Source organism: Dipodomys spectabilis, unplaced genomic scaffold, assembly GCF_019054845.1.
Source record: "Dipodomys spectabilis isolate Male_0828 unplaced genomic scaffold, ASM1905484v1 ptg000002l, whole genome shotgun sequence".
Classification (NCBI taxonomy): domain Eukaryota; kingdom Metazoa; phylum Chordata; class Mammalia; order Rodentia; family Heteromyidae; genus Dipodomys; species Dipodomys spectabilis.
The window spans coordinates 49,023,194-49,036,620 of NW_024870679.1; the positions used below are offsets into that span (position 1 = coordinate 49,023,194).

General features: G+C 37.0%; 1 protein-coding gene across 2 annotated transcripts in view; it reads right to left on the bottom strand.

Annotated features, from left to right (window-relative positions):
* Nucleotides 1-13,427, bottom strand: part of Foxj3 (forkhead box J3) — a 94,076-nt gene that overhangs the window by 4,792 nt on the left and 75,857 nt on the right. For both annotated transcript variants that reach the window (XM_042677053.1, XM_042677044.1), the window contains 6 exons: nucleotides 11,950-12,078; nucleotides 8,700-8,874; nucleotides 7,140-7,556; nucleotides 3,257-3,358; nucleotides 2,668-2,859; nucleotides 172-279 (listed from right to left, as the gene is read on the bottom strand). In XM_042677053.1, the coding sequence (XP_042532987.1) occupies nucleotides 172-279; nucleotides 2,668-2,859; nucleotides 3,257-3,358; nucleotides 7,140-7,556; nucleotides 8,700-8,874; nucleotides 11,950-12,078 (1,123 nt within the window). The remainder of the gene's footprint in view (nucleotides 1-171; nucleotides 280-2,667; nucleotides 2,860-3,256; nucleotides 3,359-7,139; nucleotides 7,557-8,699; nucleotides 8,875-11,949; nucleotides 12,079-13,427) is intronic.

Here is a 13,427-nt window from a genome sequence, read left to right on the forward strand (position 1 = left end):
GCTAATCAAATTAGGATCCTGGCATGCTAGAGTCCTGTCATTGTCAAATGACCTCAAATATCCCTTATACCCCAGACCTCTAACAGCCTTACCATGCAGGCCTCTCAAGCTTTTCGGTATTAAACTTGGTACCAACAGCAATACATACACACACTCACTCATTCACTCTACCTGCCATTGTTGTTCCCGGAGTGCTGAGTGCCTGTGGGATGTGAGGATAACCAGGGGGTGGCATCACTGAAGGAGGAAGATTTTGCCTAGAGTCTATGTACAAATTTCCTAATCAGATTTAAAAGCAAAAAGAAAGAAAACATGTCACCATAAATAAAATAAATGAAGTGTTAAAACACTAACAGAATCCCCTTTATAATAAAAAAAAGTATGGTCCAAAGACCACAAAAACAAACAAACAAAAAAACCATTAACAGAACTGTTGCCTAAAATAAAACTAAGCAGGTGAGGTGGAAGGGCTGGCTTTTTGAACAAGGTGAGCATACTGGTATTAACTGCGGCGCTGCCATTAATTCTCTAGCTAACAGGTAAGTTATGTCTACTGTTGTCACATGAAGCATTACATTTCAAAAGTATTTAAAAGTAATTCCATATATATAACTTCATCTGACCTCACACTAAGCCCACAGGAGGATGAAAGAAGAACAATCCCTACTCTACAGGGAACTGAAGTCAGCAAAGCTCACCTAACGTCCAAATATATGCAATTTTGACAGAATAAGGTTTAGAATCCAGATCTCCTAGATCATAAGCCTTTTACTACTGCTTATATCTCTATTGCACTGATCCTCTCACTCTGAAAGTAGCCTAATCATGTGTGCTCTAGTCAGTTAACAAAGTGAGTGGGAGGCACAATGTAATAGTAACTAACTATACAAGGAACCAAAGTGATTTAAAAACGTATACCATTCAAATGGATCATGGATTTCATTCAAATAGTACTTCAGATGGTTCTTAATATATTTTTATCCATAGGAGCCATCCAGTTTAATAGCTTTAAAATGTCAATGACATTGTTTAATGATATAAAACAGGAGGGAAATAAACATCATGAACTCTTCCTCAGTAACTCACAGGGAATGAGGACCATAAAACTGGTTCACATTGCAAGGAACATCTGGAATTTTGGAAAGGCTAATTCCCCAAGAGTTTCTAGTATTTGCCACAAATTGAAATCTAGCCATGTTGCAATGATAGAGAAGGTAAGAAAACTCTTTCCCTTTTATTCAGGTATGGTGCAGTGGATTTGGCTGCTTAAAATCATTCATCTGCTATGGGAAAACCAGATGTCCTGAGAAATATCTAGTCCAATCATACCTCTGTTTATATAGATGGGAAAACAGGATCAGAGAGGAAGTGAGACAGAACCAAAACTTTTGACCTCTAGTTGTTCCCTCTCAAGGTTACATGCCTTTTATAGTAAGAACTGCACTCTGACTTGGAAAGAAGGAAAAGTTAAATTAAACTATAGCGCTAGTATACTCAGTGCTATGTGTGTGTATATGTACTGTCCCCATCAGCTATCAGATATATGGCTAATGTACTTTTTAAGACTGGACTCAGCTAAAAAGGCCTGGTTACTCATATACTAACAACTTTTCAGACTCTGTGCTATTCTTTCTACAGATTATTAGGATTCAAGTCACAACAAAGTGATTTTTTTTACTAGGGATCTTTTGTTGGGGGGCGGGGGGACAATTATGGGGCATGAACTCAGGGGCTGGGTGCTTTCCCTGGGCTTTTGTGCTCAAGGCTAGTGCTCTACCATTTTGAACCACAGCTCCACTTCTGGTTTTCTGGTGGTTAACTGGAGATTAGAGTCTCATGGACTTTCCTGCCTGGACTGGCTTTGAACCACGATCCTCAGATCTCAGCCTCCTTAATAGCTGGGATTACAGGCATGAGCCAATAGCACCCAGCTTTTTTTTAAATTATTATTTCTTTTATCATTTCTCTGGAATAGGAACATACATATACCTATATTAAGCATCCTTAACTTTTACAAATAGTCACATTCCTAATCTTTTTATTTTCACATAGAAATTCTCTTTATCCATGTTCTCATTATAGAGCCTAAAAAAATGTGAATTTGCCACTACATGTAATCAAGTATAACTCTGAACTTGTAATTCTAACACCTTTGGAAGATATAAAATGTTGATTTTCCCCTGCCAATCTATATAAATTCAAACTGATATGTCTTTATAACTATGTTCTCAGAAAACACATAATTTTTCTTTGTATAAATGTCTTAAAGATACTTAATAGAAAAATCATATAAATCTGAACAGAACAGCCCTTTCATTTAAAAAATAAATTTTTTGCCGGCCATGGGGCCTGAACTCTGGGCCTGGGCGCTGTCCCTCAGCTCTTCAGCTCAAGTCCAGCACTCTACCACTTGAGCTGCAGCACCACTTCTGGCTTTTTCTGCTTATGTGGTGCTGAGGAATCGAACCCAGGGCCTCACGCATGCAAGGCAAGCACTCTACCATTGAGCCACCTTCCCAGTCCCTTGACTCAATTCTTAAAAGATAAGCCTTCTGTATAAATTACTTGCTACCACTCATTTCTTACAAACAAAACACCTAAACAAACCACTGTCACTTTAGCAACAAATCAAGTTGCCTAAAGCAGTAAGTGAGAAAAAGCCCATACCTGTTCCAATGTGCTGGGAAGGTTTTGTTGGATGCATGGCACCATGACAAACATTTTGCTGAACATTACTCTGTGAGTGGATAAGGCCAGTTTGTGTAAAGAACTGATTAAGAGAAGAACAGAGATCAGCAAACTGAACCTGATCTAAAGACCAGTTCTTGAGATCTGCCTGTCTCATACTTTCCATCAGACCTATGAGGAAAACATTTGAAATACAGTTAGCACAGTTTTGCAAACACTGCACAAAAAAAGACCAGGATACATATTTTTTATTGCCAGCCCTCAAAATACCCACTGGCTCATTTCAGATTATAGTAGTGATTTGCTCATGCCACATAGTCGAGCATTTCATGATTACTCAAAACCCAATTCTTTTAAATATGGCCAAATTACTTTTAGAGTTCTTTTCCATAACCCTCTGCTCTATCAACTGACCAAAATATTTTACTTAAGTGTTTAAAAGTGTTCTTTTAAAGCATATATCTCACTTTCTTTATTTAAAAGAGGTATTTATTTCTACTACAAAGAAACATATAATCTTCCAGAGAAAATACCATATTTAGTTATGTCAAAAAGAACCAGTACTCACCTTGGAACTGTGAAAGGTCTACATCTGACCAGTTAACACTGCTGGCAATTCGACAACTTTCTTTTAGCATATCAAGTGTTGCATACCAATCGTTTGAAACACCTACAAGGTAGTAACAATAATCTTAAAATTCTTGAACAGTGAAAGTTTGAAGAGTATGTTAAGGGAAGACAATAAGCTAGCTGATCCTGTCCAGTCTTAGAAAGGGACTTGTACTATTTTTTTTTTTTTTCCAGTTCTGAAGCTTTAACTCTAGGCTTGGGTGCTGTCCCTGAGCTCCTTTTGTTCCAGGGTAGCATTCTACTACCACTTGAGCCACAGTGCCAATTCCAGCTTTTTCTGTGATTAATTGGAGATAAGAGTCTCATGGACTTTCCTGCCTAGGCTGGCTTCAAACCATGTTCCTCAGATCTTAGCCTGCTGAGTAGCTAGGATTACAGGTGTGAGCCACAGGTATCTGGTGGGACTTGTACCAATTCTATCTGGTATTGGGTCAATCTGTTCTGTGACACAGGCAAGGAAGGATACAATTTTTCTCCATTTTATAAATAAAAGTCAGCTCAGAGAAGTGGCATAACTCAATATGATCCCTGAGATGAATCTAAGACTTGAACCTTGACTCAAGTGAAAGCACAGGTCTTCTAACCTCCAACCTCCAGCTGGCAGTTTACAAACTGCCTTATCAAGTCAAGCTTGATGCTGCTCTTCTCATTTATATTGTACAAATAAAAATGACCAAGCAGAAAAATCATGCACATCAGTATTTCCCTTTATTTAAAGTTTCATTTCCTTGTGTTGTTATAACCTTAAAAAATACATCCTTCCTAACTTCTAAAAGAATCACATTTAGAAGCATCACAGAGTATAATTTAATATACTGCCAGAACATATGGTAAGAGTAGAGGAGAAGGAAATACTGTAACATAGTTCTCCTGGGAAGGTAATAGAAGAGAGGGCTGAGCCTTCTGTGAGAAATGGTCAGACATTATCCTCTGATGTCACAGGCATGGGAGAGCTTAAGTCTGTAGTGTGTGTCAACAAAGAGGACTAGCAGTCAAAAGGCCAGGGTGGCACAAAGGCCTACAGAAAACAAGTATGCCAAGGACACAAAGCATTCTTAACGTGACTAATCTTTTTCCTTAGGAATGGTAGAAAAAAATTTGTAAATGTTCATTTGGGAAATCATAATAAAGCAACTTCTAATGGAGAGAGTAGGTGACTGAACTCTACCTACTCAAGAAACGTCTGTGGATTTTAGCCCTCTTAGAATAACTTGTGTTACAGGCTTCAAAGTCAGGTCAGGATATTAATCCTAGTTCTAATACTTAGAATCTTGAACAAATTGCTTTACTCTTTTAAGCTGTAATTTTCCTATCTGTAAAATGTAGTAATTTATACTTGATTTGGGAGGATAAGGTAACTAAATTCCTTAGCACATATCAGACAAATTTCTATTTCTTTCTTGTTCCTTCCATTCCTTCCCAATCAAAGACAACCTGATCATTTCCATCTTACAAATGTAAATGGAGATGAGTTATTATCACAACCACAGTGATTATCCTTACTCTAGCACCCCTTTCCCTTCCAGGTGGAAATTGGTTTTCCTTGTAAGCTGCTAGACAGCAGCAAGGGCACATCATCAATGTCTTCAGGAATAATACTATTTTTTTCTTCCCTGGCATTATACTTTATGAAAATGTAGGTAAGGCAAGAGTACCACAGACTTCTACCAATACATGATCACTATTCGTTAAGGCAATCTTCCAAATCACATTAAGGATAGGCTTAGATTTCTGAAGAATGTATTGATATTAAAGGCAGGGACTAGTAGTTGATTTGTCCATTCAACAATTTAATTCTGGTATTATATAACTTCTTGTGTAGGTATGTATCTAGAAACTATTTCAAGATGTTTAGAAAACATTCCATCAAGTCAGGAAATAATTACAATTTTTAATTTTATCCTAGAGCCTACTTAGAATAAGTAATCATGAAAACAAATTTGACTGTTAAAGTCAAACAAAAGAATTAAAATACTTAATATTTGTTTATTGTTTTGAAGAAGATAAACACTAATAAAATACTATGAAGATAGCTTTAATCTCAGATTTTAAGAATCTAGATAACTCCATGGATAAAAACCGGCCAAAATGGTGTGATAGTATTTATCAAATACCTACTATGTTACAGGTACATTGCTCTGCTCTTCTTCAATTTATCTCATTTAAGTTTCCCCCTAAAATATATTCTTCCTTTTTTGTAAACATAAAAAGCTCCAGAAAAAGTTTTTATAGTAAAGTTCAATGTAAAAGAATACATTGTTTATTTTCTTGAAAAGTACCCAGAGTTAATGTTATCTAGTAGTGGTATTATCTACAAGTTCCTTTTAGAATAAAAATCTTATCAGTGGTAAGTGGTCACCAAGCAAGATAAAAGAAGGATCTATAACCCCACCTTGCAGTCTTCTATGTCATACACTTTGGGTTTCACAGTGCAAATACTGCCGTCTCATGAGCAATGGTGGTCAACCACCTTCCCAGAAACCATTAAGACCTATCTTTAAAGCAACAGGAGTATGTGTGTGTGTATGTATGTATGCATACATACATGCATGCTGAAATTAAATATATGATTGGCACATGCTAGGTACACTCTACTACTGAGCTATTCACCAGGCTCAGTTTTTTAAGTGGGCTACAAAGAAAGATTTCTTTTCTCTTTGCAACCTACTATTTTTAAGATAAGATGCTTGGCAGGAATAAGCAATGAGAGGGAACATTCATGAATATTTAAAGTGTTAATCCAAGAATCTCATATTTGCATTCTCAGTATATTTATATTGGATCCTTATAACAACAGTGGATACAGGTTTGGGTTCCATTTTTATAGATGGGATAATAACAAAGCTATTAAAAAAAGGTAAATAATTGTGAGCTAAGTGTGGTTCAATCCCAGTATTTAAGAAGCAGAAGTAGGACTATCAGAAGTTTGAAGCTAACCTCGGTTGTTAAATAGTGAGATGCTGTCTCAAAAAAGAAAGGAAAAGAAAAAAAATAACACGCAAAACTGCTGGTGCAGAATATGTCTGTAATCCCAGATACATGGAGGTAGAGAGACTGCAGTCTGAATCTGGCTCAGGCAAAAGCACAAGATCCTACCTCCAAAATAAACTTAAGTGAAAGGCCTAAGGATATGACTCAAGTGATAGCATGAGTGCCTGCCTCGCAAACACAAGGCCCTGTGTTCAAATCCCAGTATCATTAATTTATTCAAGGTCCTAAAGAGCCATGAGTATTTCTGAAATAAACCTGTGTTTACTTTTATTAGATGTCACATGAGGGAAATCAATGCAGACTTTATATTCATTCTCCTTTTATTTTTTTAAATATATATGTATGTATGTATGTCAGTCATGGGGCTTGAACTCTGGGCCTGAGCACTGTCCCTCAGCTCTTCAGTTCAAAGCTAGTGCTCTACCACTTTGAGCCACAGCACCACTTCCAGTTTTCTGGTGGTTAATTGGAGATAAGAGTTTCATGGACTTTCCTGCCCGAGCTGGATTGTCAGCCTCCTGAGTAGCTAAGACTACAGGCGTGAGTCACTGGCACCCATCTAATTCTCCTTTTAAATGATCAATGAAAGTAGCCACCAGAAGGACAAGAGTTAAACCTGAAACTTGTAAGAATTGTAGAATTAGCTTACATAGTTACCTATGTAACTATGTAACTCTAGAGTTATAAGTTATAATAAATTATAATAAGGAAATATAAAAGGAGGCAGTTGAAAAGGGTTACAATAGTAAACACTACATGATACCTAAATTAACAATGGACAGATCACAATTCATTGTTAGTCAAATATAAGCCAGAAGATGAAAACTTACCTGAATTACAGGATACCTGTTGTGGAGGTGGAGGTGGCTGATGTGTTAACGTCTGATGCTGATGGTTGGGATGATGCTGTATGTGCTGATGTGGAGAAGAATGCTGGGAGTGAGGGGGCTGGAGCTGGCTGTGCTGCTGTGGGTGTGGTGCTGGGTGCTGAGGACGCTGTGGATGCTGTGGTAAACTGTGAGGTCGATGGGGTGTATGTGGAGACGGCTGTGTGTGCATCTGCGGGTGGGACAGTGAGACTTGTGCAACCGAATTACTGCCTGTGGTGTTGAGGCTGCTGCCATGGTTGTTGGACAGGCTACTTTGGTTGCTGTGTGGGTGAGAACTCACTGTACTGCTAGGTGAGTGCTGATAGGAACACGAAGTGTGGGACTGTTGGGAAGATTCAGAGGGGATGTTCATCAAACCTAAAAACAGAGATGTAAAGATCATTTCTGGTTAGATTCCAGACATGTATTTTGTCCATGATTTGCAATACTATATACAGATCAAAAGTATCTATCAGGATGCAAGGCATTGGTTCTCTTTAACAAGAGTTTATGGAACATCCAATACATACTGGGCTCTCTGATAATGGAAAAGAAACATCATTCTCTAATATTAGGTGTTAAGACCTTCTAGTGGACACATTTAACAAAATTATGCCTAACATAATGTCTACACACTAAAGCAAAACAAAAAGGAACCAGACACCCAGTGAAGCCTTCCTTGAAAAGACAGCTATCTGCCAGGCTCCAGTGGCTCACATCTGTAATCCTAGCTACTTAGGAAGCTGAGTGCTAAAGATTACAGTTGGAAGCCAGCCTGGGTAGGAAAAGTCCATGAGACTATCTCCAATTAACCACCAAAAAGACTAGCCTGGAGCAAAAAAACTAAGGGATAGTGCCCAGGCCCTGAACCAACACACACACACACACACACACACACACACACACACACACACACACACACACACACACACACACACACACACACACACACACACACACACACACACACACACACACACACACACACACACACACACACACACACACACACACACACACACACACACACACACACACACACACACTCTTCTTTAACACAGTGCACAGGGTGCCCTAGTAATTAAGTAAAGTAGGCACGATGCTAGGCTACACATAACATAAATATACACAGAGCACAGTTAAAGCACAAAGAACATAATTATTCAATTCTAATCATGATGATAAGGCTCTAAAAATTAAGAAAGTATAACAGCTGTTGTGTGAAACTAAAAGAATGTTTTTCAATAAAATGTTTTTACAAACAAAGGTATCTTAAAAAAAAAAAAGCTCATCTTACTGTCCATTCCATGCAGATGCAATTGTAAGGGAAGTGTAAAACTTCTCCATAATCAAATGAATAAATTGTTTGCTTTTTACTTTAAATAGGAAATTGCTTTCTCAAACTAAAACAACTTGAATTGTCCACCAATAAAATCTCAGTTTGTGTTAGTTTTTGAATGATCCTATTGAGGAGTGTAATAATCCTTCAATGTGAATAAATGGGAAGGAAAAAAAACTCACCTTGCTGACTAAGTGACTGCTCAAAAACTGATTTATAAAGACTCCGAAATGAGGCACTAAGATCTTCAAAATTATATTCTGTGAAAAGTAGTTGCTTGTCTCGTTCTGGAAGGTTGTATTGTGGCTGTTGCTGTGGAGTTAATGATTGAGAGACTGGTTCTGGATGGTTTGTCACCTAACAAAAGAAAACACAATGAATTCAGTGGGTGTGTATGACAAATGGTTTATTACATGACATACATACCTGAAAGCATTAATGCCCATGTTGGAAAAAACAAACCTATTTATGGCTTTCCATTCTCTAGCTGAGTATACATTTATGTGTGCAGGAAGCAAAATCATTAATATGGATCTTGAAGAACCACAGCAATCTAACCCAACTTCTAGATTCACATAAGAATTTTAAAAAGTTCAATGACTTGCTGAATATGATTCAATTAATGAACCTAGAAGAAATCATGTTGAGTTAAGCCACACTCAGATACAGACAAATAGTGTGTGTTTTCTCTCATATGTGGAAACAAGATCTAAAATACACCAGGACATAATAAATTATACAGGTCTGTAGGCATTCACACACAGTGAGAACAAAGAAGGATAATCTTAGGAAAAGAACAGAAAGGCACAGTGCCTATGTACATCTGAGCATACAAAATATTATTTACTGAAATGAACTCCAGGAAATGGAAATGAGTAGTTTTTTCTTTTTTGCTGATTTTATTTCCTTTTTGTTCTATTTGTTTCTTTTTATGTCTTTGGGAATGTAAGAGGAGGCACTGAATGGAAGAACAAAGGGTGAACAAATGCAGCAATGGTACTCACTGAACACTACGTTGAGAATGAACTATACAACTTGTGGGTGGGAATGGGAGGGAAAAACTGGGAAAGAGTAAGGGAAGGGGCACACTGTCCAAAAAGAAATATACTCTTTATTGACTTATGCAACTATAACCCCTCCAGACATCACCTTTATTAATTAATTTATTATTTTTACTTGGTCATGGGGCTTGAACTTAAGGCCTAGGCACTGTGCCTAGGCACTGTCCCTGAGCTCTTTTTGCTCAAGGCTAGTGCTCTACCACTTTGAACCACAACTCTACTTCCAGTTTTCTAGTAGTTAACTGGTGATTAGAGTCTCCTGGACTTTCCTGTGTGGGCTGGCTTGTACATCACCTTTATAATAACAATTAAAAAGTGTTTTTAAAGATGATCCAATTAAGTGATGAGTTAGGGCTAGAATCCTTCCATTTTCTGTGGTCACCTTGTTTTCTGTAGAAGTTCATCTCTAACTGTACTATACTATGAAACTTCTAACATTCCCAAGATTTTAGTTTTTTTGTTATTTTTTGATTTTTATTTATTTGACCACACTTGGTTAAAACTCCATGTAATAATAAATGCACTAATAAAGTGGGCTTACTGGAATATTTTTCAGGAAAGAAACATAAAAATAAGGGCAGGACATATAGCAAAGAATCTTTCTCATTTTTTATTGCCATTTTTGAGGCATGATCTTACTAAATAGTCCCAATCAGCCTTGAACTTGTGATCATCTTGCCTTGACCTTGAGAGTATTGGGATTATAGGCATCAGTTCTCTCCAAATATGAATGAAAGTTTGACTAAGTTTAACATTTCTTATCACAAACCTCACAATTCTCCATTGTGTCAGATTATCTTCAGACTTTTAGTATTACTAAAGTCAGATTTGTGTTCCTTTACATGCAACTTACTTCTTGTACCACAGAATATATATGGGTGATTACTTCTGAAATTTTAAAAATTGCTATAATGTCTCTTTATAATACTATATTGATTTTTTTTTTCCTCTAGAACTCAGTCATCTTTTCAATCTCTATTAATACATATTGGTTCTTTTTTTTTGGTTGGTTGTGGAGCTTGAACTCTGGGCCTGAGCTCTTCAGTGCAAGGCTTGTGCTCTACCACTCGAACCACAGAGCCAGTTCAGGTTTCCTGGTGGAGATAAGAGTCTCACGGACTTTCCTGCCCGGGCTGGCTTCAAACCACAATCCTCAGATCTCAGCCTCCTGAGTTGCTAGGATTAGGGTGTGAGCCACAAGCGCCTGGCTCACAAATTGGTTCTATACTCATTTTTTTCTACAGAAATACCTTGTTGTCCTTTTTCATGAAATTTTTATTGCTTTTCCTGTTTCTTCTGCATTTTGAGCAACATTTCCCCCCAGAGCACCGAGAGTAGTTTGGTAGAGTCAACTTCTTTTCCTCCTTACTTTCAAATGTAAACTTTAATTCTGTTCTGAGTTTTTGTTTCTCTGGTGTTGTTTTCTTATCTCTAGTCCCTCCCCCGCCCCCCACTTCTGCTTTTTTTTTTTTGTCAGTTGTGAGGCCTGAACTCTGAGCCTGGGCACTGTCCCTTAGCTCTTCAGCTCAAGGCTAGCACTCTACCACTTGAGCCACAGCGCCACTTCCAGCTTTTTCTGCTTATGTGGTGCTGAAGAATTGAACCCAGGACCTCATGCATGCAAGGCAAGCACTCTACCACTGACTGAGCCACCTTCCCAGCCACTAATCTCTCCCTTTTTATCCTAGTCCAGTGTGAGTATTTTTCCTATTTAATTATCCTGGAATAGGAAGTGATCTGGTGAGATCAAATTTACATCAATGAACAGTGTGGTGTTCACCTTTTGGCCTTTGTTCTCTACTCAAAGATAAGGATAAAAGCCAGATAGTTTGAAAAGAAAAGAATCAGATAAACTAAGGATCATATTCTTGTAAAAGGCATCAAATTACCAAAAGAAGCAAGAATATTTATAGATAGCTCCCATTAAAGCATGTTTTATTTTCCAGATCAAAATTAAACAGTTAATAATTATGTACCAGGATATGGGGCTTACAGAATCCCTTTCTCAGACCTAAATCTGGAAAACAAATTGGTATATCTTTAAAGTTTTTCCAAGAAGTATAAATTATCATCAACTATGGCTCTCTAGATGTTAAGAACAGATAAAATAGATCAAAATATGTAACACAACAAACCATGTATTTGTATCCATATATTTAAAGTAAAAGTAAAGTGTCTCACATTCTCATCAGCTGGCAATTTGTTAACTATCAAGGAAAACAGATACCAAAATAAAGTATTAGCAAGGTAGTACTAGTTATGAAGTTAATGAACTAATTAGTGAGAAATATACATTTTTTTTTTATTACTTTCACTATGTTTGGTTAGTTTTAGCACTAAATGAACACTGAAAACAAGCTAACTTTCTTACCTGTGTGTAACTATGCACACTCCCAACACTGTTCAAATTAACAGATGCCAAACTCTGGTCTGAGAGACTGTTGTTAAGGCTACTTCGTGGGCTGTCACTACCATCCTGATCAGTATTGTACAATGTTACCTAGAGTGAAAAAAATAAACTGAGTAAAGGGTACTTTTAAGCAACTCTACAAAAACATAACTAAACAGGCATATGATAGGAAAACAAACTGCCAGTGGTTTTTTGTCTTTTTTTTCTTTTTGGTCAGTCATGGAGCTTGAACTCAGGGCCTGGTCACTGTCCCTGAGATTTTTTTTTTTTTTTTTTGCTCAAGGCTAGAGTTCTACCACGTTGAACCACAGCTCCACTTCTGGTTTTCTAGTGGTTAGTTGTAGATAAAGAGTCTCATGGACTTTCCTGCCCAGGCTGGCTCTGAACCATGATTCTCTGATCACAGCCTCCTGAATAACTAGGATTAGGATTACAGATGTGAGCCACCGACATCCGGCTCCCCAACCTCTAGTTTTTCTCCATGTTCCTCAATGCTAATTCTATGTTCCCTGTGAAATAATATTCTCAATGCTCTCAAAGTAAAGAACATGTCTATCTAGAAGTACATAAATTCAAACAACCAGGTACAATTAAGTAAAAATTTAACAAAGATTACAGAGTTTTACTGTTAAATATTGCTATAATACAAAAAAATATTTTTGTTTAATCCTTAAGCAAAACTATTGTTACTATCAAAATCTAAGGCATCAAAAAAGCATACAACACAGGTATTGGTGACTCATGCCTATAGTCCTAGATACTCAGGAGACTGAGATCTGAAGGATCAGGGTTTAAAGTCAGCCCAAATAGAAGTTAGCAAGATTCCATCTCCAAAACATCCAACAAAAAGCAGATCTGGAAAGGTGGCTCAACTGGTAATGCCAGCCTACGAACCAAGTTCGGCAAGTGTAAAAGCCAGAGTTCAAACTCTGACACCAAGCTAAAAAACCAAAACAAAACACATAACCTAGACCTTAAGAAAGAAATTTACAGCATTATAGTGTTCATGATACTGAAAACTAGAAACGTAACTGCCCAACATATTCATAAAATCATAGGTATAATCTAATTTTTAAAACAAATAGGCTAAAATACTTATTAGCAAGGACTATATGTCAAACTGTTGACAATAATTAACTAGCAAAGGCTGTAGCAGTCCTGGAGACTTTACCACTGATAAGGGATTTTTATTTGTTATAGTGTTTTCATCTGTAATAAACATAATTTTTTAAATGGAAACAAAAATGTATTTTTAACAGAAACCTAGTTTTTAACTATATTTAAATGATTTGATGAAGTGTTCCCATCAACTTTTCTTTCCTATCTTACAAGAATTACTAATAAATCTGGTTTAAGGTCTAATTTGTGGCAAATTTTTATCTAGACTATCATCATCTTGAGTTTCTAGTAAGTAACATTCTGCTCAGGATATAGTCAGA